This window comes from Brachyistius frenatus, unplaced genomic scaffold (assembly GCF_029030835.1).
Source record: "Brachyistius frenatus isolate BFR_SWC_R1_liver_20210118 unplaced genomic scaffold, ASM2903083v1 Contig_30, whole genome shotgun sequence".
In the NCBI taxonomy this organism is placed as follows: Eukaryota; Metazoa; Chordata; class Actinopteri; family Embiotocidae; genus Brachyistius; species Brachyistius frenatus.
The window spans coordinates 2,087,871-2,112,898 of record NW_027210629.1 but is presented as its reverse complement, the minus strand read 5'-3'; the positions used below and the strand labels follow the sequence as shown (position 1 = coordinate 2,112,898).

Sequence of the window (25,028 nt, the reverse complement as noted above, 5' to 3'; positions counted from 1 at the left end):
CAGTCTGGCTTTACTTGCCATAATCAATCAATTCTCCACCCAAGCTTAGTGCAGGTTGTGTGTCTAATGCATTTGCCTGCTCCACTCTGTGAGGAGCTTAAAAAACAAAGTGTCTCACTGCACACAGCTCATTCAAACTCACGACATTGAAATACTTAACAAAGTATTTGTAAATAATTTTTGGAAATCATGATGTGAGGAATGTATATAGGCCATAAACAACAATTACAAGGTAAACACAACAATAAGCATTGCTAATTTATAATAAAACACAAAGTGGAATTTTTTAAAGAAAGATACAGAAAGATATAACAGACATTTAAAATAATAACTAATGAAATATGCTATTAATTAAGTATGAATATGAATCCTATCGAATAATTACAACAAACAACAAACAAAAGGTCAGGATATCCCTAGTAATGTAGTAAGGCAGATGCAGACCTTTCTGGTGATGTGTAACACATGCAGTAGAGTGAAGGAATATTTTATGACCACCACTTTGACAAAAAAAACAAAAGAACATTGACTTTCAAAGGTGGACATATCCTATTTCAATTTTACACATTTATAGTCAAAATCATCCTCATTCCTGACATCAAAGTTCAGTTGAGTTCCTGCTTCCTGCTGTTGAAAGTACAGTGGTTGAGCATGTACTTCCCCACTGCTGAGCGGATCATTGACTGTCAGCTACCCTGATGGCGAATAAAGAGACGGTTAAAATTGCCACTGACCTTGCCCACCCAGGCAACCATCTGTTTGAGAAACATTCCTCTGGGACACAGTACCGGTCCATTAACACTATGATCACCCATCACCTGAACAGCTTTTTACACCCCCTCCCATCCCCTAATCACCCCACCACCACCACCACCACCACCACCCCTCTCGAGCACTGCCACCTCACTCCACCACTCTTCCTGAGTCTCCCCTGCACAGACATATTGTGCACTCCCACAGTCCCAGACCTCTCCATTGAATAGTTATGGCTGCATTACTGCTGCCATGTTATCTACTGTCATTTCAGTGGCTTTTGCAAGCTGAGGTCTTGGACTGTACATTAAACACCTCCATGACTTCTTTAAGTTTAGGAAAACCATGCTACATTGCCCCACTACGCAAAACACAATATTTTTTTTAAAGCTGCATCCATACTGTCTACTAAAATGTTGAGTTAAAGTAAAGTATTGCATCATTCCTTCATATTACTTCTGACTTTCATAACAAAAAACACAACAAAGATTGAAATGATTGAACATGTGGTAAATGAAGCTCCAGCCATGAGATGTGAAGAACATACATTAGGCGTACTAAAATCATTCTCTGAGCAGTTTGCTTCCTCCTCCATGTATGTCACTGTGGATCATTGCTTTTCAAGTTATACAAGTGAAACTGAAAAGGCACTTTGCAAAGAAAACTCTTTGACTGCAATGTTTTGTTATAATTCCTTATGAAACAAGGTTAAGGCTTGTATGGCATCAGTTTCTGTGTGTGTCCCTTTCCCTCATTTGTCAGGCTCTCCTTCTTTCCCTTCTATCCCGTCTATTCTCCAAGTCCCTGGCTCACAGTGAAAGCTAGAGTTAATGTAGTGTAGCAGCCAACAGCATGCAGGGATTTCACCTGCATGTACCAACCAACTCAGTGCTACTCTGTCTGTGTTCTATTTTCTCCCCTGCTTGCTTTCCCCTCATCCCTCTATTTTCCCATGTTTTTTTTTTAAATCTGAATTCTCCCTCAGTTTGCTTTCTTTTCTCTCAGGCTGAAACTCATTTAGAGAATTTGTAAAGTCCAAGCTGTTATTCTACTCTGAGAGGCAAGCTCTGTGTCATGTCTAATGTCCATCAATTTCAGAGAGACGACCTTTATTTGCATCGAGATGTCAGTACTGATTTCTTTTAAACTTTGTAATGATTTTTAATGAACCCTTAGCCCCAGGAAATCAATATTTGTAAACTTTTTTCTATTTTTCCCAAGTAGTTGTAGTTGCTTTTAGTATATCTTAACAAAACAACAAAGTCAGGAAATCAGAAAAGAAATGTATAAATTCGAATGACCTGTTTTGTATTTCACAACTTGTTAAGAATAAAACAATGATGATAATTAGTCATTAATTTATGAAAAAATAAGTTGGAGAGGTTAAGGTTAAATTCAGCCTCTTCTGGGGATGTAACGACTGGTCAAAACAATCCACATGATTTTAGGCCAATGAGAATTTTGAATTCTAATAATCTTTTAATATTAACCAAAGCAGTTGCTCGAGTCTGCACCTTAGTGAAAGGACACTCAAGGAGGAGGTAATATTGATATGAACTTTCCACTATAAAGAAATGAAGAGGAGGTGTTAACATATCCGAGGAGGGTCCCCTGAATGTGGAAAAAGGGGGAAACATCAAACATTTGCAAATGAGATTCAACCTATGCAAATCCCTGGCTATCAGAGCCTTCCTGGTTCCCTGTTCTCCTTCTTTCACTCCCTCTGACTTGCAAATGTTCCCCACCTGCAAATAATAAAGAAAATACTACTGCAGAACTGTACACTTTCACTTTGCACATGACTTTACAGTTTTGGCCTTACTCCTTCCCATCCTTCTGCTTTGTTTCAACCTTGCTGTCTCTGCCTGAGACAGTTAAAGCCTGGGCTCATGACTATTGTTAAAATGCTATTAGAGGATAGCCAAGCTTACGTTGTAGTGAATATACAAAGAGTTTCTGTCCATCCATCTATCCATCAGCTTGACTGAGCTGCTAGAGCACAATGATTGGTGGTTTCTCTCTCCGACTGGGAGTGATGCTTGATTGTCCATTGTCCATTATATAATGTTTTTTTCTTGCCATAAAATCCATATGGACATAAATTAGTTTCACTTACTTAGTAAGACAAGGTGAAAAATGAGTTCCAAAAGTGCGATCATGCATTTTTTTGTTTCTATCCATTTATTGCCAGAGTTAGGTTTTACTTGACCAAGTGGGTCGAGGCAAAACTGAGCAACAGAGTTAATTCCAAAACATTCAATGAAGTGTTTCAAAATTAGTTTTTTTTCCTTACTTGTAGAAGTTTCGTTTTATCAGTTTTGAAATAAAGGCAAAGAGCAATTTGTTTTTGCTAAAATTCCATTAATGACCAAAAGATGCTAGCTTCAAAAATGGCGATTCAAAGTAATATTTGGGGGGAGGGGGGGATGTTGCTGTGTTTTGTTTTTCTGATTGGTATATTTTAATATGCAGTGTCCATATGGAGAAATCATAAAATTAAACGTTATATTTGATTACTGTGCAACACTGAATAACAGTTAATTAAACTTTTTTTTTTTTTTTTACCTTGATCAATAAAAATAATATCTTTCTAAAAAGCCATATATTTACAGTTCAAACTAATTTATAGAGAGACATGATGGAAATGAGCAAAAAAATAAAAATCATAATTTTCAACATATAATGCATTTTTATTTGACCACCTTTTATGGTATTTCCAACCTGGTCTGTTTTGCTGTTAGGCAAATGTCCTCTTTGCTCTGTCTTTCCCCATTGGCCTTACCTTCGGCTAACCTTATCCCTGCCACGGGCATTTCACTGTTGTATGGCTCACAACCTGCGGTTTGTAAAATATGGATTGGGCCTCAAAATGGAATGCAGTACTGTTTCTTGTCAGCCTAGGTTACAAGAATTAATTTCTATATTGAAGTTGTGGCTGAAAATGTTCAGAACCCACTCCTAGGATCTGAGCCTAAACTTGTAAAGTTTACTTCCATATGGGAAATAAATGCTTTAGGCTGTGAAGCATCAGTAGTCAACCTGACTGCCTACTGCTCTCACAATCTTCTTTTCCTTTAGATAGAAGTGCCTATCTCCATCCACCACTCTCCTGCTTTATTTTCCTCCCTCTCCTGCTGTCTTTCTTTCTTTTTACCTCAAAGCCCCGGGCTTCACATTCCTTGAGTCCCCACAGAGAGCTTAACCAACACTTGTAACAAACCAACACTCTATAAAAGGCTTGGCACCTTTTAGGTGTGCCTCACCTTCCTTATCTCCTAAAATCATCTCTGGCTTTTAACCCGCCCCACCCTCCCTTACACCTCCACACACCCTTTTTCATATACCTCAAATGTCTGAACTTTTCTCCTTTTCCTCGAGCTCTCCTCTGTATTCTTTACTTTCTGTTTTTATGATCTATTTTGATCTTGACCTCCCTTTGCCCTGAGCTGTTTTGACAACTTTGAAACTGATGCTACAATTTGATGAATATAAGTACTCAATTGGGCTCAAGGATTTTAGATGGATGCCCATCTGTTCCTTCTTCCTGCTGCCAGAGACAGTCCAATGCCATTGTAGTCCAGTATCCACACTTATTTAGCATGAATTATCTAACTAAATAAAGACATTTAAAAAAAAAAAAAAACTTATTGGTTTTGTGTTTTCCTCGAGCTATTTTTTTCTTTCTTCTAAGATACACTATTTAAGAGATACAGATAGAAAATAGAGACACGTTTTGAACCACAGAGAAGATGAAGCTGTTCTGCAACTATCTTATAAAGCAGCAACATCCAGTGGATATCTGGCATGATTAAAATGACTAACAAAAATAAACAAATGTGATGTTTAAATAGACCCAGAGTTTTGGTATATCATTCTTTTAAATGATTTATTACTTAATGTATTAAAAATATGAAACAGCTTCCTTCCATCATTACTTTTGTTACTAGACAGTTGCTCTCTGTACCCCAACAGCTTAGTCTAATAATCTATTAAAAAAACAAACTTAATTTTCACATGTTTGGTTATCTGGACAAACTTTTAGCTTATTGGGTTTTGTCCCAGAAAAAGTTTTTGAAGCAGTCTGCCATACCTCCATATTCCAAATGCTATTCAATCCTCATCTCTCTCCCTGCTTCTAGTTTACCATTATTCTCTCTAGCTCTCTCCAACTAAACTTTTGATTGCTAAAGACATTTCCCCTACAGTGACCTCCAAGGATGTAAACTACTACTCTTTACCTGTTTCTGCATTCATCTTTTTTCCCTCTTTCCTTTTTACCATGCTTCACCAAATCTGCTATGCTTTCAGATCACTGGCCCTCTACCCTCTTTGCTTTAGAGTTTCTGTTTTCCTGTATATATTCACATTCTCTTACATCTTTTTCAGTCTTTCTCTCTGTCTCCTCCAGAAAAAAAATCGTTCAGAGTAAGACATGACCTCCCTATGTAATGCTTGTAGATCTTTGGTGTTTGGCTCATGTGTGTACCTGTTTGCCTGCATTCGTCTGAATCTCCCTTTATCATCAACTTTCCCATGTCTCTCTTGGCATAGCTTTTAAGTCTTTTTCCACCTCCTCTGTGAGCTCCTGCCTGCCTCGGCCCCTGCAGCATCTCTGGGCTTCACTACTGTTAAAAAAATATATCAATCCATCCATGTATGCATCCTTCTCTCCGCTATCTATTCTCTTTTTGTCTCTACAAACAACTTCAGGCTCGTCAATTTCTTCAAGCTTCTCTCTCATCTTCAGACTCCCTCACTCAATTGTATCTTATGCAATTCAAACATAGTTTAAATATAATACATTGTCATACTAGCATGAATTTGCATAGGTTTGACACGTTACTACTACCTTTAAATCCTGCCCTGCCATAAAACGATCTGTTTAATACAACAAATGTGTTGTCAAAACATTTAAAACATGGGGAACTTGGGACGGTAAACAGAAGGCCCACACGCAGACACAGCGGCCCCTATTTTTGTCCGCCTCAATGTAGCGCACTGGCATCGATTGGGCAGGTGGGCGTGGCAACTTTTTGGGGTATTTTGGTGAACACAGACGCAGAGTGCAACCATAGCGTACGGCTGCGCAGTGGTGAAGGAGGACCAATAAATAATTAGAAGGTGTGTCACAGCCAACTTAAATGTTGGCTCACACTAGCTCCTCCCATCCCCTTTTCAGATCACTGTGACGAAACGGATTGTCAGTATCTTATGAGCGAAGACGGAGCACACCGACCGCCATCAAAACTTTACGCTGGAGGAAACTGACATACATAAAACGGTGTAATCGTGGAAAAAAAACGTCACCAAAATAGGGACGCGCCGTAAAATGTGCCACGCTAGCGCTGCGCTGGGTGCGAAAATAAGGCAGAAAGAGACCAACAGCAAATTGGGCCACATAATTGTGAGTAAAATCGAGAAACACAAGCAAGGATTGCATCTGAGATAGAAGTCAGGTTACAGACTGTATGAGATCTACCTGCAATCAAGCAAACCATGGTGGTGGGAACTTCAAAGTCTGGGACTGTTTTTCTCAGAAGGGGTGGAGGTGAACATGTATTTCTAAATGGACTACTAAGTGTACAGAGGTTGTTTGCATGCAAGCTGCAAAGAAATCAGGCAAAACAAACTAAATGAGACAAAGAATATTTTGCACAGAGGAAAGTATTAGAAGGGCCATCCCAGAGCCCTGATCTAAAAACCTCTAAAGGATGCCATTGGAGAAAAAGACGACAACTTGAGATCTAGTGTGGATGAACTGAACGTTTTGCTGGCTGGAACATGAAGGAAACTTTTGGCTATTAAAGAAACTGGTCGATTCAATGCCCAGACAATGTCAAACAAGTTCTGCAAGTTGAAGTATGGCCAACCAAATACGACAACATTCTCATTGTAATTTTTAGTGAAACCACTACTGGGCCAAAATATTTCAGTGACTTCATTCTGAATTATCTAGCTTTGGTTTAATAATCTAAAATATAACAAAATTCTCTTGTGTAATATTTTGCTTAACATGTGATCCTGTGCTACCTTTCCTTAAAGTAAATGTCATTTCTTTTGACATTTTGTTATAATGCACTGAAATTCATCCATTATGAAGTGTGGCTTATGGGTCCAAATACTTTTTGCGGCCACTGCATATGAATATTGTATGGCAAAGTTTTACAATATATAAAATATGTGAATTCAAGAGAGCTTCAGGTAGTAAGGGAACGTGATGAATAAATAATGTTACTATTCCCTGTCATATTCTGGATTTCTTCTTTCAGTGGATGTCAAGCCACTTGAAAAAGAAAAATCACAGATGTATCCTCCCCTAAGCCCCTTCCTGTTCTGACTCTGCTGGATGTGATTCTACGTGAAGCCCGCAGAGAGATCAAAAGTACATTGTAATTTTACACATAAGTCATCTGGAAGTGAAACCTTGACATTTAAAAATTCAGACTTTCACTGTGAGACGGGAAGAAAAAAAAAAAAAAGAAATGAGAGGATATTTTCTTTATTCTTGTCCGGCCCATAACTCACTAATGAGCAACTTGTTAAAAGGACGTTTAAAGATAGGAGATTTCAAGGTATGAAGTTTTGATTCTAAACTATTAATGTGCTCCCTTGGGCACGACTACTCAAGGTGAGTGAGCCATATCTAATGACAATGGACATGGGTTACAATCAGAACCCCAACACTCAACATGTTTCGCACAGGGCACAGACGCAGGACACGGCAGCATCTATGAAGGGCATCATAAAAAACAGGGCCTGGTATAAATGGTATCCCCTTGTGGTGGGCACCGGTTCACTGTATTGATTTCATATATAATTTATGAACCTTTGCTAAAATATTTATATCTACGGACTACAAAAGAACATACACTCAGTGTGCAGGTAATGGGAAATAGCCATAATGGACTACGCTGACATTTGAGAAAGTTGCCCCACTGATCACCACAGCCGATATTTGGCCTTCATTGTGAGGTCAATGGTTTTGTCCCATGTGAATGAATTTAACTGACTTGGAAACAGCCAACTGTTTCTGTGGGGACAAAGCTTCTCACACAACACATTGAGCATTTTATATGTAATGTTTACCTCTGATAATATTTGAAACCTTTTAACTATTTTCATACACTATTAGTTTGTTAGACAAAGCATATTTGTCCAAGCTATCAACCGTTTCATTGATTTTTCCTAATAAAAAAGACGGTCTCCCTCATAAGTGTCACACTTTTAAAACAGCTCTTTTGTTTAGCTATAACCTTTTACTATCGTGCCTCAGGACCCTCTTGTCATTGGCTAAAAGCAAAACAAAACAAATCATCTTAATGTCAACAGTGTTATTACCACTAAGTGGTACTTCCCGCATTTGCTCAATAAGGCCAGTGCTGCTGTAGGTCAGACTGAACTATGGGCAAGGTCACTCAGCAGGTAACGGCACGTGTCGCTCATGTTTTCAGTATATGTCGGGTTTTGCAGTTAAAATATAAGACACCTGAGGGGAGACTGAAAAGAAAAGAGGAAAATGGACAGAGAGGGAGCGAGATAAACTGAGGGGCGAGAGAGAGAGACAGACGACAGAGAGAAAACATGTGTTCTCAGTGTCCGGAACGCACCAGTAGAGCTGAAAATAGGGATTGGGACAGTTGCACCGTAGCTTCATTTGAGAGGACACACTCGACTGTCTGTTCTCTAAAGAACTCTCCTTTTACAGAGGCAAGGCCTTTTGGGAACATTGCTATCATCTTAAAAGGCCATCTCTATCTGTCTTTCTCTCTACCTTGCTTTCTCATTCCCTCTCTTTTGCGCTCTTGCCTCTCCCCTCTCTCCTTGAACAGGGGGTGAAGCCATTAGGGAACAATGGTGATATCTTTAAAGGGCCTTCTGTGGCTAAGAGAAAAGGACTGCCAAAACCCAGAGGATCCATGTGTTGAATTAGTGGTCACGGAGCACAGAGGGGACAGAGGGATTTAAGTGGGGTACCAGCATGCATGCATGCATGTGTACATGTGTCTATAGTTCAGATATCACGTGTGATCTACACCAGATTTGGGATCTAAAATTGCCAATTGAAAGTTGTCGACCTACTTTTAGTCTTGATTAAGGTCAGATTAAGGTTATAGTAAAAACCTTTTTACCAGCAGGCAGGAGTATATTTGGTCATTTTCATGTTCTTTGCCATTACTTTAAAGACGTTGACTTCATGAAGTGTAATGGAGGCTTTTACACTAGTGCTGAACATTAATACAAAAGAATACGAATATTAATAAACTGGAAGAACATCAGCTGCTGCAGATTTCAGTACATCCAAAAATAACTTTAAACAGCTACATTCTGCCGAGCACTGTTGGATTTAACTTACAGTCAAGTACACGCAGGGTGTTCTTTACCTAAGAAAACCCGTACTAACAATCTATCACTGATTGTGGATAGTTTTTAGAGTCAGCATGGCACATTGGTTGTTTTTGCAAAATATGTATCAGGGTAAAAGTTAACAGACATCATGCTAACAGTGTAACATACAGAGAGTAGGACTATAGCTGTTAGCACACCTTAACTGAGCTCCTGCATACCAGTGATCTCCCGGTTAATTTACAGGCTGGATGAACTCTGCCCTGCCAATTGTTGCTCAAGGTTGATTTAATCAAGGTGTTTACTACACTGAATCCTGAGGTGTGGGATTAACATTTTCAGACAGGCCATATAAGTCACTATTCAATTTTCATCCATATAAACTGCTTGATAGAGCTCTGTAATTAGAAAATACTTTCATATGACATACTGTATTCAATACACTGATAAAATGCTTTAATGCTTTGGAAGATTGAGGATCGGCTTGGAGAATGTATTGCAAAACGATGCCTCTGAAGATATCTCATTGCAGATCAGTGTATACAACATTAATTGTGTTAATTGATTGTGATGAGTGAAATGAAGCTCCATTATGGCTATAAAGAGGGAAGACAACTATAACATGTCAACTTCTAGATGTGCTGTAACTCTGTCCACCCACCAGTGACTGATGTCGATGTTTGTGTTTTCCATTAGCTAGCAAAACACCTGCTTTGACATCAGTCATTTGAATAGGACCCAAATTGCAATATGTTTGTAAGTTTCGCTCCATCAGGAGCACTGCCAGCAGTGTTCTCCCCTGCAGAGCTAAAGTGACAGCCAGTTGACAATGTGATGGCATACACTTACAGGGTGTGTGTTTTATGGGAATTGTATCAAGTTTGTGACCCTTCATGCAAAGAGAGGGACAGCTGTTTAAGAAGGTACATTAAAATGACTTAATGTAGCCAAGCAGTGAACAAAACTGGGGTCAGAAAGGACACAACATGCACAAGAGACAAAAGACATACACAGACATAACTAAATGTTCTGAGTACACCAGCACATTCACATTAGCAATAACACAATTATATTTCTGTGGAGGGAAGCTAAGAGACTGACAAAACAGACTGGCAGTGGGGGCACTTTATAAAAGGGACATAGGATGTTTCTAGTCTAATGTTAGACTTAATGGACTGGAAAGAGAGCACGGGAGAGAAAAGAAGAAGGAGGGTAAAACGAGACAGCACACACACACAAGCAGGAAAACTGATGTGTCGCTGGCATAAAGACGCATAAAGATATATGTGTTTGCCTGTTTCAGTGTGTCTGGGCATATGCATACACATCCCCATGGCTGCCTGCATTTCCATGTTTGTTTGAGAGAGAGAACATAGAGAGAGAGAAAGCAAGGTTTCTGACTCAACCATACATCCATTATCTCTCTAGTGTCCTGCCGTGCTGGGAAACCATTGATACCATTAGATCAGATAAATGTAAAATTCACACAACACCAGTTTCCTAGATTAGACCTGCAATAGATGCCAGTTAAAGTGAATCATCTTCATGACTTAAAGCAGTGTCACATTTTTTGCTTGATGGAAAGGGTAAAACAGATAGACAGACAGAGAGAGAGAGAGAGAGATAAACAGATAGACAAAAAAAAAAAAAAAAAAAAAAAAAATTGGGACTAGTGTTATCAACAAGAGCTTATTTTCTTACCAAAATCCGAATCATAGAAGAGGATGAACTTCTGCCAGCTATACTCTGACACCACTTGCATGATGACCTCATTGAGATAGACAGGTGGGCGGACCATTAGGGTGTAGTCATCTGCTCCGGGGAGGCGACTGGTGGATGGGCAGGAGGAACGGGGTGTTCCCGCTGTGGAGCGCTGGATAAAGAGGTGGGGGATATGCATGGCATCGGCCAGAGTTTGAAGGCTGCCTGCCGACATGCAGCCAATTGAACTGACCAGTGCCAGGATACCACGGTTCATCAGCTCACAGGCTGAATGGAGGGAGAGAAGGAAGAAGACAAGAAAGGGGAAGGGAGGAGGAAACAGAGTAAGCGTATGTTATTTTTTCAAAGCAAAGGAAAAAAACATATATTATACAACTCATTTTATGCCAAAAATCACCAGTTGTGAAAATATCTGTTACAACTGTGGGCGATTCCAAGTCATATTTTTTTTAACACAGTAATTATTTGTTGTAGAGTGCACCACGGCAAATCATTCTTATTCTACAGGTCACCACAATGCAGCACTGACTGAAAGAGGCAAGGATATATTTAGCAAGTGGTTTCTGTTTGTTTCCACATGCGTTGCATAGTTATTTTGAAGACCAAAGCTGTTGCAATCATTCACAGGCCGCTCTGTACAAAGAACAGAGAAGGAGGAGGCATACAGATATATGGAGTAGTGAGTAATAAGCAGAGTAGGAGCATGTTGTGTGCTAGGTTACATGTAAAATCCCACAGTGAGACTTTTTATGCCCTACATCAATAAATACAGGCAAATCCCTAAGAACCTCAAGACATCGTCCATTCTAGGCTGTCACACAGAGTACTGCGAGTCATTCTGTAAATGGATGGAGACATGGACATGATAAAAGTACATAGAGGTGTTGATGTGTCACCTTTTTATTAAACTCAAGAGTAAATAACATAATATGATGACTGCATCACCAAAACACTTGGTGCAGAACATCACCATCTATCCTGTAACCCCTATTTCTAATTTTCCCTTCTGGCAAAAAGGTCTGCTGACATCAAGCACTATTCAGCTACTCAATTGAAATTAAGTCAAGCGTGTAACACCGCCATGTGAGTGTCCACATCTTTGATTGGCCTTTGCAAATTGTTTTATAAAAACTGTATTGTAAAATATGGCAGAGATTATCAACAATCTCGCAGTTGTTGCAGTTGCTCTGCTGCTCCCCAGCTCTGAGACACTTTGTGCTAATTTCACCCACCCACCCCCCTACTTGGCCTCTAGTGCTATCAAAAACACCTCTACCTCCTACCCTCTCAAAACTCTCCCGTTATCTTCCCTCTATTCCAAAACAGCCCCTCTGAGTGCTTACCTTTCAGCCCCAATCATTTCAGAGTCACAGTCTTGCAGTGATTTTCATTTTAGTTGCCTTACAGCACCACATAATACTGTACACTGTCCTCAGTTTGGAGTCATCTGCCTTCCTCTTCCACCTCCCCCCAACATCCCTCCTTCAGAATCTTTCCCATTGCACCTCCCAATCTTTTTCACCATCTTTACTCACCAGCCATTTTTTCCCCCCTCGTTTCTTGTTTACCCTCATGGCAACACAGACATCCACTATCCTGTTTCTTTCTTTCACCCCAGCTAGCTTTTGATTCACCACAACCTCTTTATCACTTTTTTTTCTTTGCCTCCCACAGTTCACAGATTTTACCAACATGACCACCCACATTTGGCGTTTATCTCCTTTCCCCCCCTTTTTCAATCCCTCATCCATCCTGATTCTTAATTCATTCCTCACTTCTGCTCCAGTTTTGCTCCTCACTGCGTCCGTCATCGCTAGACGTGCTTATTTCACTTTTAGCTGACTAAAACCCTGTCACAGACTCAGTGAATAAAAGACAAAAATGGTGGAAAAAAAATTCAAAGACACTATGGGAAAAACCAACTCACATATACAAACACAGCAACTGCGCAAAGGCAATGTATAATGACAAGAAAGCCCAATCGACAACACACAGTCGGCCTTTAGAAAGCCAGAGGGACTAATCTGTTGACACTGCAGAAATAAATCCAAAGAAAGAAAGAGAATACAGAAAAAATAAAAATCTTGGGGAGACAGATTTGATGAGAAAAGCAGAATAACACTGTATGTGTGCATGTGTGTGTGTGTGTGTGTGTGTGAGAGAGAGGGAACATGGGAGCTATACAATATGACAATAACTCCCATGTCAGCTGGTTTGCACAAAAACAACCTAATGAGTTGGATTTCAAAGTGGTTTGTGAGGAAGAATTCTCAAATTGTGATAAACCTGTGTCTGTGTGTGTGTTTGTCGATGTCTTTAATGATGCACAGCATGGTGTCTGCTTAATTTCTTTTGGAGTTTAATTCAGTTTGTTTAATTAATTCATGTTAGTTCAAGCATCACTGGTTTAATTTGGATAAATTATTTTGAAGATGTAAGTCACCCTAAAACTAAACTCACTGTGTCTTACACAGTCTGTATATGTAAAGAAAAAGTTAAAGGCATACTGGATGTGGTCTATGCAAAATTGGATTATAAGATAACTTGGCTGTAGTTGTCACTAAAGCAGTTCGGGGACATTGATCTAATTTGGAGGCAATAGCTTTAAATATATGAACACAAAGCCATTCTGTAATTAACTGGCAAAACACTGTGAGGAACAATTTTCCCTTTTAGCAATAGCTGAAGGGTTATTTCTGTCAACCATTTCCCTACGCATTGATGTTGACGATTAATGAGTAGAAGCGCAAGCAGTTTCAATCTCACTGTCCATTGTACCAGTCCACATTTTGAGGAATTAATTAAAGTGTAACAATATATGATTAAACTTCACTAAGTCTCTGCATAATGCTCGGTCATGGTCATTATTCTTGAAATCAATGAGCCCAGGATTCATCTTCCATCTACCAGGAACTTAATGTTAAAGCATGTGTATGCCTGTGCGTGTGTGGGAAGGTACGCCGCAACTTAATAAGCCAGTCGTATTTCATAAGCGACATTATCCAGACTCCACATCCGTATTATACCGGTCATGCTAACTAACGCTTCAGCTGCATTGCTCTAGTCTAACTGTAGCGCATTAGCTTAGCATCATCCAGGCTTTGGCTAATAGAAGGCTTTGCTAATCCGCTACTTATTAGGGCACTTTGGAAAATTAGTGCCCTCATCCCCTCTACATCACACACTCTTAAGTCTGTGGGGGGCTTCCCAGCACTAGGCTCATTAATACTCTTTGCTAATGACTTAAAGGGCCCGTTGCGTTAACCCAGCCCGATTTTGCATCACTCTGATGTAGGCAACAGTCAAATGAGAGTGAACATTATATGGAAGTGCAGCTGCTGGTGCAGCAAAATATGCGGGTAGTGACTTTGAAGCTGTTAATATTTGATAATAACATACATAGACTTTGCTTATGCTACGAAAGGTAAAAAAAAAAAAAAAAAGTAGTATATGATCAAATCTAAAAAGTGGTGCCTGAGTGACGAAGTGTGAGTTGAAAGTGAAGCTGTACAGATGGACATTGTTTAAAAAGTAACTCTTTTGTACAATGACTGCACTTTGAGCACAAAAAAACAGGTTTGGATTTCAGCTACAGAGACAGAGAGAGCGAGAGAGAGGTGTGTAGGAGTGCAAACAAATACAAAGTGTAGTCAGTTGGAATCTTTCACCTATCATCAGGACCCATAACCACCCACTAAACCACACTTAAACACCACCACCGTCTTCACCAACCCACACACAAGCAAGCGCGCGCACACACACACACACACACACACACACACACACACACACACACACACACACACACACACACACGCACACGCACGCACGCACACGCACACGCACACGCACACACACACACACACACACACACACACACACACACACACACACACACACACACACACACACATCTCCTCTACGTGGGCAGAATAGTGTGACATGATAAATCTTTCCGGAATCAATCTCGCTAAAGCAGCTAAGACCTGTCAAGCAGTCATGCAGAGGTGTTTAGTTGAGGGATGTAAATGTCAGTCATTCAAACAGACATCTAGGAGTTCAGACTGTAGGTTACAGGGATTACTACAGGATTTATCGACTTTGTTAATTTATCTGCACTGTTTGTATTTATATATTTTGCTGGTATGTCATCACCAATATGTGGAAATCCGTCATTCCATCAAAGTTTTCATGTCTTTCTTTTTTTTTTTTTTTTTTTTCAAAATCAACTGTTTGATTGACCTTGTAAGACTCCAAATACCTTCTGTGAATTCTTCATGAATTTCCATGTATTGTAAGTATATTGAACCACTGCCTCTAACAGCTCTTGTTTACATGCAGACATGTTGATGCATGTTTTGTACGTCAGTGTGCGTTGTACATGCGTTGCTTGCAACAGAGCATGTTATTGAGCTCTCTCTCCTGCATGTCGGTCCTGTCAGAATAAATGGACTGCAAGCACTTTACCTGCAACCGGGTGTGACCGATTCTTCTCTCTATCTAAGTCTCTCCAAGCAGCCCTCCTCCCACCACACACTGACACGCACCATACACGTTTTATTACGCTGAGACACAGTCCTCCAGTTTCTTTGGCCCAGTGAGTGAGGATGGAGAGGAAGGATAGAGGGATAGGAAGCAAATAAATCAATACCCAAAGAAAAACCAACATGAGAGGTGTCCGTAGCTCCAGAACGTTTACGAAACTTAGACAACATTGGAAACAGTTTTAAAATACGGTCAAATATACTCCACGTATAATCTATAACATCTGTCGCTTTAAATACTTCTTTAATATTACTGGCCCAATGTTGCCAAAAAGAGTGAACCTGAAACCCCAAAATGTAATAATCAGGTACAAATTGAGGTTGACAGGCTGAAACCTCAACAGTAACACTGTTTGACTAAGTTGCTATACCATCTTCCTGCATCATATCATGTGTGTGGAACTATTTTATACACAATCTGTAATTAACCTGCAGCAAAGCGAAATGTGGGTGATATGAACAAATCTGTCATCATGGTATATGCAATTTTATATCAGGATATTAAGTTGAGTTTTTATGTATTGCATGCTTCCGTCTGTCTCTATGTGTTGGCCCTGTGATGGACTGGCGATCTGTCCAGTGTGTACCCTGCCTTCGCCCAATGTGAGCTGGGATAGGCTCCAGCCCCCCGTGACCCTGTTCAGGATAAAAGCGGGTATGGATAATGGAATGGATATTGCATGCTATCAAAGTTGTATTGGGGGAGCTTATAGGTCAAATAAGCAGATCAAAAATACTTGCTTTGGATTATCCTGCAAATTTAAATAGCTGTAAAGTGGTCTGGCTTGTTGATTGCCGAGATTGCTCACAAAGATCTAAAACAACCAGAGATATTGAAGTGTAAATTGTTGTGGCATAAATGGGAAAACAAGTTGACAAATTTGTATATACCCAAGTTTTTCTTCCAACAACAGGTTAATGTCTCGCACAAGGCTATTTTCCATTACATCAGCTACACAATAATTGTTTATGTTTTTTAGGTTATGACTTTGTTGACAGGAACAGGGACAGCTCAATTTGTTTCCAACACAAGAGTATTATGTAAAGCAATAATCTGAATGAAAAGGCATCGAGTATCTGCTGGCTGCAAGATGAGTGTGTAATCATAATCAAGTGTTTGGTTTCATCACAGATTCGCAGAGAGACAGTGAGGAAGTCCTACAAGCATCCGCAGTAGTGTCATAGCCAGCAGTGTATCTCCTTTTCTTGTGCTTTTTGTGTGTGTGCATGTGTTAGCGTGTGTGTGTGTGTGTGTGTGTGTGTGTGTGTGTGTGTGTGTGTGTGTGTGTGTGTGTGTGTGTGTGTGTGTGTGTGTGTGTGTGTGTGTGTGTGTGTGTGTGTGGATGACCTACTTGTGTCTGCGTATTGTTTCACATATTGTTGCAGATCCACAGCTTCAAACTGCTGCCATGCATTGTGCCATACACGGCTAAGCACTGAGTGGCAGAGAGAGATGCTTACTCACAGTGCTGGCAGGCTGAAAATATGCTTTGCTCTATAAATGCTTATGTGGTTGGTTTGCTGATATACACTCCTTGAGGGAATTAGCACTTGAATTAATGTGGGGAGGTAGAATGAGTAAAAGATAACATGCCCTTTTCAACTTTGTTTCTCTAGAAATGTATCACTGTAGGTTTTCAGACTCCTGGCATTTCCTGTTGCTGAAAATACCAGACCAATGATTTCTCGCAAATACAATCTGTTCTTATTTCTGCCCCCAGTACGCCTCCCCGCCCCCTACCCTCTTTCCATTAACATTTAATGGACCCCCTTTGGTCCCTTCATCTTGCCACATTTAACATCATATTCAGCTCTGGTCTTTGTGCCCTGCAGATACATACATCCTCTCTTTCATCCAGCCTCTTTTTGTCTTGTCTGTAACTCTATCTGTGCTCCTCTCCTCATTCCCTTCAACTGTCCCTCAATTCAGCACCCTTTACCACTATATTTATCCAGTTACTGCACTCACCGTTATCACACTTGCCAGATGAATACCCCTATTCCCTTTTCCCCCAATTCCCATCTCTCTTTTTCTCTGGCTTTTTACTCCTTTAAACTTTTACTGTGCCACTATAACTAGTTGACACCTTCTCTTACTTAAAAAAAAAAAAAAAACAAAAAAAACATTTCATTGTATTTGACTCATCTTTCTGCCTGTTTTTTGTCTATGTTGTTTTTTTAAAGGCATTTATTAATGTTATATTTAAACAGGTACTCTCACTAAGATTGGGATTTATTTTTCAAGAGAGCCCTGTGTACAAAAATAAACATACCACTGTACAGTTTAAGCACTGACAGATGCACTGATGATTCACAGAAAAACACTATATACATTTTTGTCAACTAACAGAGGTATTTACAAGTGAGTTTGCATGGACAACAATAAGACATTTTAAAATGTTCAAGTGGAATAAGAGAATGGAGCGCATTACATTTTTAAGCAGAAATGTAACCACAAGAAACAGTCAACTTTATCCAAGTTTACTGTGAACAAGAAGCAGAGCTAATGATAAAATGTCCTCTGACCTGACATTGTAAGTATTGTATTTAAATGTGTCCAGAGAACAAAGGTACTATAGGTGGTCTTTACAACACAACCTCAAAAATAAACAACATACAATAATGCTCTCTTCCATAGGCCTATCCAACACTGCTTAAAAAGTCTTTCCAATATCTGTATCAACCCATTCATACCCTCCTCTCTGCTTCCTCTATCCTTTGAATTATTATCAGCGAATGCAGTTTTCTACAAATTGTATTCCAAGACAGTTACATACATACATAGAAGTGAGACTGAAATGTGTCCTTCATCTATTTGTCTTGCAGTTATTGTGCACGGTCTTTTTTTTTTATACACATTCTGGTCTCCCTTTTTTTTCAAGAAAATATCTGCAGAAGAATAAAGAAAAGGAGAAACATCTGATGTCTGCTTTGTGATATGGTAGAGAAACCTCGGTGACCTTCATTTCATTCATGGTTTTTTTTTCTTGCTGCCTGTCCACCTATCACATGGCATTCTGTCCCTCCTAATACTGACAACATACACACCTACCCTCATTGTTATCTGTGTTGTCAGCAGATCTTTTCCATGTTTTGTCTCATTTGTAAACCTGTTTTCCTCCTTTTTACACTAAATTATCAGTGAAGTTTTAGTTGTGGGTCACATATTTGCTGTTGAACAGAAAAAAAGTATTGAATCACAATAAGGTGCACTATAACCAGACCTGGTGTGAAAGGCCTTGCATCTCACTGTGGCTCACAGTTCAACAGTTGATCCTCTTCCTCATTCGCTGTTTCCTTTGGCTATTCCCCCATCCGCCCTCAATCCATTCAAAGAGGCCTGCAGTCGTATATATCCTTGTGTCCCAGCTCTATCCATTGTAAAGTCAAGGAGATCAACGTGTCCCCTGGGAAAATCCACAGCTCTTCTGTTTACTGCCCTAGGGCTTTTATTGCTATTACTTCACCAGGATAGATCTATGTCCTTCTCTTTTCCTCCCCCCCTTACTTCTTTACACATGTGGTTCGAATTAAATTGTCCTTCCTCCTGCTTTAGCAAAATTTCTGGTCTAACTTATTCAAGTATGAACAACCAGAAGCCATGTTATTCTGCAGCATATGTATATGCAAACCCCAATCTCACTCTATCTGTTTCTCGCTGTCTTTTTCATATTCTCTTTGTCAGCTAGTGTTATGACCCATTTGTCAATGCTTAAATCATATTTAGAAAATGGATTGGTTGTTGTTCACTGCTAATGGCTCGGTGTGTCTCTGTTTTCATTGCCTGTGTACGCGGCAGATGTCATATTTTCCCACTTGGTGTTTCAGAAGACAGGTGTTCTTTTTTTTTTTTCTTTTTGAGGGAAATGGATGTGATCAGTAAAATTGAACTGTTTTTTTTTTTTTTTTTTTTTACTTTTGGCACTCCCTAAAAAGAGGGCCTGGCTGGTGATACTGCATAATGAAAGTGCATGGAGAAGTGATTGTAAACAATCATTGCATTATCCATCTCTCCATCACATTATATCTTATCATATTTTGACAAAAGGGTTAGGGGTGTTGCACCTCATTTACTCCAATTTGTCATTTTGCTGTAGATATTGGCCTAAGATGGGGAGACAGGGCATATTCATATTAAAGGAAAACTGAATTTCCTGCAATCTGAATGGGTGAATGTGCATCTCATTGTATTTCACACAATATGTGTACAAACACATACTGCTCTAATGGTGTTGATATAACACATTTGTGTCATCTTTTAAATATAATATTTAGTTTTTACACCATTTACCCATTACAGATGTCCCCTACTGTTATAGCGCCTTTCCCCGTATGTGAGACAGCAGCATGGTAAATGATGAAACAACATAATTTGCTGCAATGTTTCAATGAGATATTGAAGAAAGGAGAGAAGTGGATGGATGGAGTGAGACATGGTGATAATTAAATGCAAGTTGAACTTTTTTGGTGTCTAGAGAGTAAGTTGCAAAGTGGAAATGGCGACTTGAAACAGGGACTGACAGATTTTTCAATCGATGTATTGCAATAAAGACCACTGAAAAATGAAGAAAGGATAAAGGCTTGCAGAGAAAGATGCAGACAAATGCAAATCAGCAGGCTGAAGAGGGAGAGCGTTAGGGCAATGAAAGGAGGTGGGTGGGAGAGAACGAGAGATGAATTATGGAGAGACTGTGGGGAATTCCATAATGATACATGACTCAGAGTTCCTTCAATGAGATAGAAAGAGCCTGTTCTCTCACTGATAGAGGTGGGGATATAGTGGGAAACAACAGAGAACAGCTGACATACATGTAAAGGGAAGGTTAGTCTTCTTCTTCCTTTGGCTGTTCCCATTAAGGATCACCACATTCATTTCCATCTCTTCCTTTCTTGCATCTTCCTCTGTCGTGTTAACCACCTGCATGTCTTTCCTCACTACACCCTTACACCTCCTCTTTGACCTTCCTATTTATCTCTTGCCTGGGAGTTTAATATTCAGCCTCCTTCTCCAGATACATCCAGCATCTTTCCTTCACACATGTCCAAACTACCTCAATCTCACCTATTCTCACTTTGTCTCCAAACTGTCTAACCGGAGCTGTCACTCTGATATACGCATTCTTATTCCTGTCCATCTGTGTCACTTCCAACAACACGTTCAGCATTTTCGACTCTGTCACCTCCAACTCCACCTCCAGTCTTGTCGTTAGTGTCACCACCTACACACCATACAATTTAGCTGGTCTCATTACCATCATGTAAACCTTCCCTTGCACTCTTGCTGTTACCCTTCTGTCGCAAATCACTCCCGGCACTCTTCTCCACCCACTTCACCCCGGTTGCACTCTCTTCTTCACCTCTCTCCTGCATTACTTCGAACCGTTGTCACGAAGTATTTTAACTCATCTGACTTTGCCTCCTCTTCTCTTTGCAGCCTCACCATTCTGCTGTCCTCCCTCTGTTTCATGCACGTGTTCTGTTTAGCTCCCTGTGACTTTCATTGCTCATCTCTTCAGTGCATAGGCCTTCACCTCACAAGACTCTCATCAACCTGCTCTCTATTCTCAATACAGATCACAATGTCATCTGCAAACATTATGCTCCGCAGAGACTCCTGCCTGATCTCGTCCATCAATCTGTTCTTCACCATTGCAAATAAGAAGAAAGTAAGGTTAGAAGTAATATAACATTAATGATTATTTATAATGGAGTGTAGTTTTTTTTTCAGTAAGTAATGTGCAATGACAAATTAAATTTCCCAGCAACTTAGTCATTGCCCACAACACAGCTCCATACATATGACAGTTGAATAATTTTGTTCTGAGCTCATTTTAGAAATATTTCAAATGTTTTCCCTTATTGCTCAAAGTTATTAATATAATACATTCTGTATTGGCATGCAAATCCAAACCCTTAATAAAGAGTAATTAACTCATATGCATGCTCAGGTACAAGTTTTCAAACACACATTAGGCACTCAACACTTGGCAGAAATCGCCACAGTGGCTTCATATATGCTGCCGGTTTTAATTGAAAAAGACGGAATAGAGCTGTCCGGCATTCATAAGCAATGAGTCAGTAGGGATATGATTCACACACACTCACACAAAAATGTGCACTGACAACATTGCTGCTTCCAGCTGCCCATGGCTGCTGGTATCAAATTTCAAATCCTTATGCTGGCACACAAGTCTGTGAAGAGATCCGTAGTCCCTTTCCTGCAGCCACCATTCCAGAACAACATGCCAGCAAGTGTCTTGTGTTCCGCCACTGCAGACCTCTTTGCTCTCCTTTCCATGCAGGAGTGGTCAGCACTGCACACAGTATCAACCATTCTCTTTCCTGGCTGTCTCTTTTTAAAGAGCATAAACTCAACATATCACCTTCAGACAACCAAGACAAATCAGGGTTCTTCAAGTAAAGGCAAGACATGACTCCTCAAGTTAATATCTACATTAGACAATGAAACACCAAATTAAATTTAACATCGGATGACAGAAAACACTTAAATGGTCCTCTTTGGGAATACTTTTATATTTGACTACCTTAAATACCAGAAGAAGGGCACTCAGTCTGAACTAAGCGAATGGAAACCTGTAATTTATCTGTAAGAACATTTCTTATGAAAACCCAAACACTCATACACCCCTACAGGACAGTATAATGTATCATGTTACCTTTTCCATTTACTACACCATAAGCACAGAATAATTAACTTTGCCATGAACACCTTGTCATCAGCATATAACAAAATACTAAAATGTATATTGTCATTTAATATGCCTAGAGTGGTCTGCTTAATGTCTTGGGCTACAACATTTACATAAAGGGCAAGTAAATGTCTCCCTACCAAACCAAAAATGGATTAGGAAACCGGACAGTCCTTATTTCAACTTACTACATAAAACTTCAGTTTTGTTTGAGATCTAGATGGCTTCAATGTCAGGAAAGAATAACTTTTACTCTAAAAATCCTCTATTGATCCAATCAAAGGCAAAGCAAGCAAATCAAACCAACATCTTCAAAACTGAAATCTGTTTCTTTTCACTGGATTGCACTCTTACTTGATTACTGTATTTTCACAAGCGAAAGGACCAATCACTGACATTTCATGGTCTAAAAATTATATATAATATATATATTGTTGCATTTATTGAGAGTTGTACTGCATCAGCCAGATGCATAAAATGCAAATGTAAATGTATTCACAAAGGCTTTTCCACTATGTTGACCTCAAATTATAGCCGAAAGTCATAAAATGCACCTGATAGTTCTTATTAGCTTTTTGCTTTGTCTTTAATGAGATGAAAGCAAACTACACAAGCTGAAATGAATGGTGCTGTTTTGTCAGATTTATTACACAGATGGTGAAATACCAAGAGGGGAGGCAGCTTTGTTATGTCACTTCAAGCAGCAGCAAGGTTGTTGTTTTTTTCCCTTGCATTTCAAATGTACTTTTCTCTTCGGTTTTCTTTTTTTATGTGCTGCTTAAAAAGCATGAGAGAAAAAAAAAAAGAGTGTAGTTTATGTTCATATATAAAATTAAGAATTGACGGAGGCAGGTTCATTGCAATACTGGGAGAGGAATTTCGAGATTGTGAATGTAATCATTTGAAATCATTGCCTGAAGGGACACAATCATGGATATAAGTAATGTATTTAAGACATTATCTGAATCTACAGTCAAGTAATCAGTAAATATCTGATATATTTCCCATTGTAACAGTATTTCCACAGTAAAAATATGCTACTTGGGTAAAAAAAGAAGCATAATAAAAAAAAAGAACTGTGTCGGCTTCCAAATGCAAATTATAAAATGTATAGGATTATTCGTTAATTTTACATACACAAAACAATTTATATAAAAGAGAGGCAAGCATATCTTTCTACAATTGAGATTGCATCATTCAGCGGTAAAGCCAAGAATTATCTCACAATAGAACTATAATCTTGACCATCATGGAGCTGTGAAGTGGCCTGTTTCTCAAATAGGATACAAGTAATTATGAACACTGATGTTGCAATTCTTGGCTTGACAGAGGAAGATAAATTTAAATTCAAAAACATATCATCAACCCTCAGTTTGGGAAGTATAGTTCCCGGTAACAGTTTTAAAGCTGGCGAGATAATGACAGAAATACAGAATTCTAAATTATATTTCGCACCCTTGTACATTTGTACGCATGTCTGGGCACAAATGTCTGTGTGTAAGAGAGCAAAGGGGCGTCAGGGCACTTGCTTCTGCGCTGAAGCCTCAAATTTGAATTACCATCCAAATGAACAAGTGAACATAAGTGCGTGGGTAGCAAGCTTACAGTAAGTGAAAACTGACATCATTACCAGCCAGTGAGCACAGTCAGTTAATTTGATGGAAGCAAACTGATTATGTAAAGTAACATAATTATGCATAAATGATAACTGTTGCCTTCATAGAAATTAAATGAAATTACATGCCAATTACAAATCAATAGTGTTTAAATCTAAAATCTGTTCCAAGACATGTAAGGCTGGCTTTGGTTCCAAGTTTTAGATGAACAATGTAGTTGCAGCTACCTACAACAACAGCTCATATTAATCATTGCCTAAATTTAATATGGAAAACTTTTTTCTGCTTGTTTGCTTTTTTGCTGCGAGTGGTGGTGGTGGTGGTGGTGGGGGGGCACTGCTGCACACGGGTTTATTATGGTAGAATATAAGCCCTTATTTTCTATCACACACTGCATCTCTGTGTTTGTGGAGCGTGGCGATGTAATTAGGCTGAATCAAGCCTTCTTTGTACAGAAGGTTAGGAGTCCACTTGAGCCATTCACTGTGTACTCAAGTTGGATGTACAGTATCAGTGTGGCACTTGAGATAAAAGCCTCCCCAATTGGCATCTATGAGAGATCAGACAGATACAAGGACCACGTGGTGAAAAGGTTATTTGGGGTTATAACGGTACTCAACCTGGCCATGATGAAAAGAGAGAGACAAAATGAAAGGGCTTGGAAGTGCTAGTGCATGGCTAAAGGCTACGTTCACCAGATACAGAGAGAGAGACAGAAGAGGAAGAAAAGAAAACAGACAGAGAAGTGTCAGAGAAATGACGGACAGCGAAGTGAGGAGAAAATAAGAGAGATTAATAAAGTGTAGCACATATAAGGTTACGGCAGAGAGGGAGATGCACAGAAATTGAGATGGGAAGAGACAGAAAAAGAGGGAAAGGAGAGCAGAGGCAGTAAAAGAGACAGCTCGGAGAGAGAGAGAGAAAAAAAGAGGAGATTCAAGTGCAGCAGCGCTGAAGTGCTGACAGATCCCGAGCATCCAGAGAGACATTCGTGTTTTCTCTGATACATTCCCATTTTATTTGGACATTGTTGCAAGACTGTCGATATGTCACTCAGATAAAAAAGCATACGCAATTGAAGTGAACTGATTGCACTCCGACAGACAGGTAGCACTGCAATTCTCAAAGCCTCCGCACGCAAACCACGAGCAAAAATGGACCACCGCTATCTGTGTACTCCCCTTTATCTGTACTCTAAATATGCAAATGTGTGCGTGCACATTTGTTTCCATTTGATTGCATGTTTGATTAGTCTGTTAGAGCAACAGTGGATTGGAGAGAAGACACACTAACAGCTCGCAGGTCTCTTTCAGTGCACCACAATACTTTTCTAAACTGCA

The 25,028-nt window shown here is 39.5% G+C and overlaps 1 protein-coding gene across 3 annotated transcripts in view; it reads right to left on the bottom strand.

The window, feature by feature from the left end:
* Positions 1-25,028, bottom strand: part of grid2 (glutamate receptor, ionotropic, delta 2) — a 475,952-nt gene that overhangs the window by 188,351 nt on the left and 262,573 nt on the right. For all 3 annotated transcript variants that reach the window (XM_069699497.1, XM_069699496.1, XM_069699495.1), the window contains exon 3: positions 10,798-11,085. In XM_069699497.1, the coding sequence (XP_069555598.1) occupies positions 10,798-11,085 (288 nt within the window). The remainder of the gene's footprint in view (positions 1-10,797; positions 11,086-25,028) is intronic.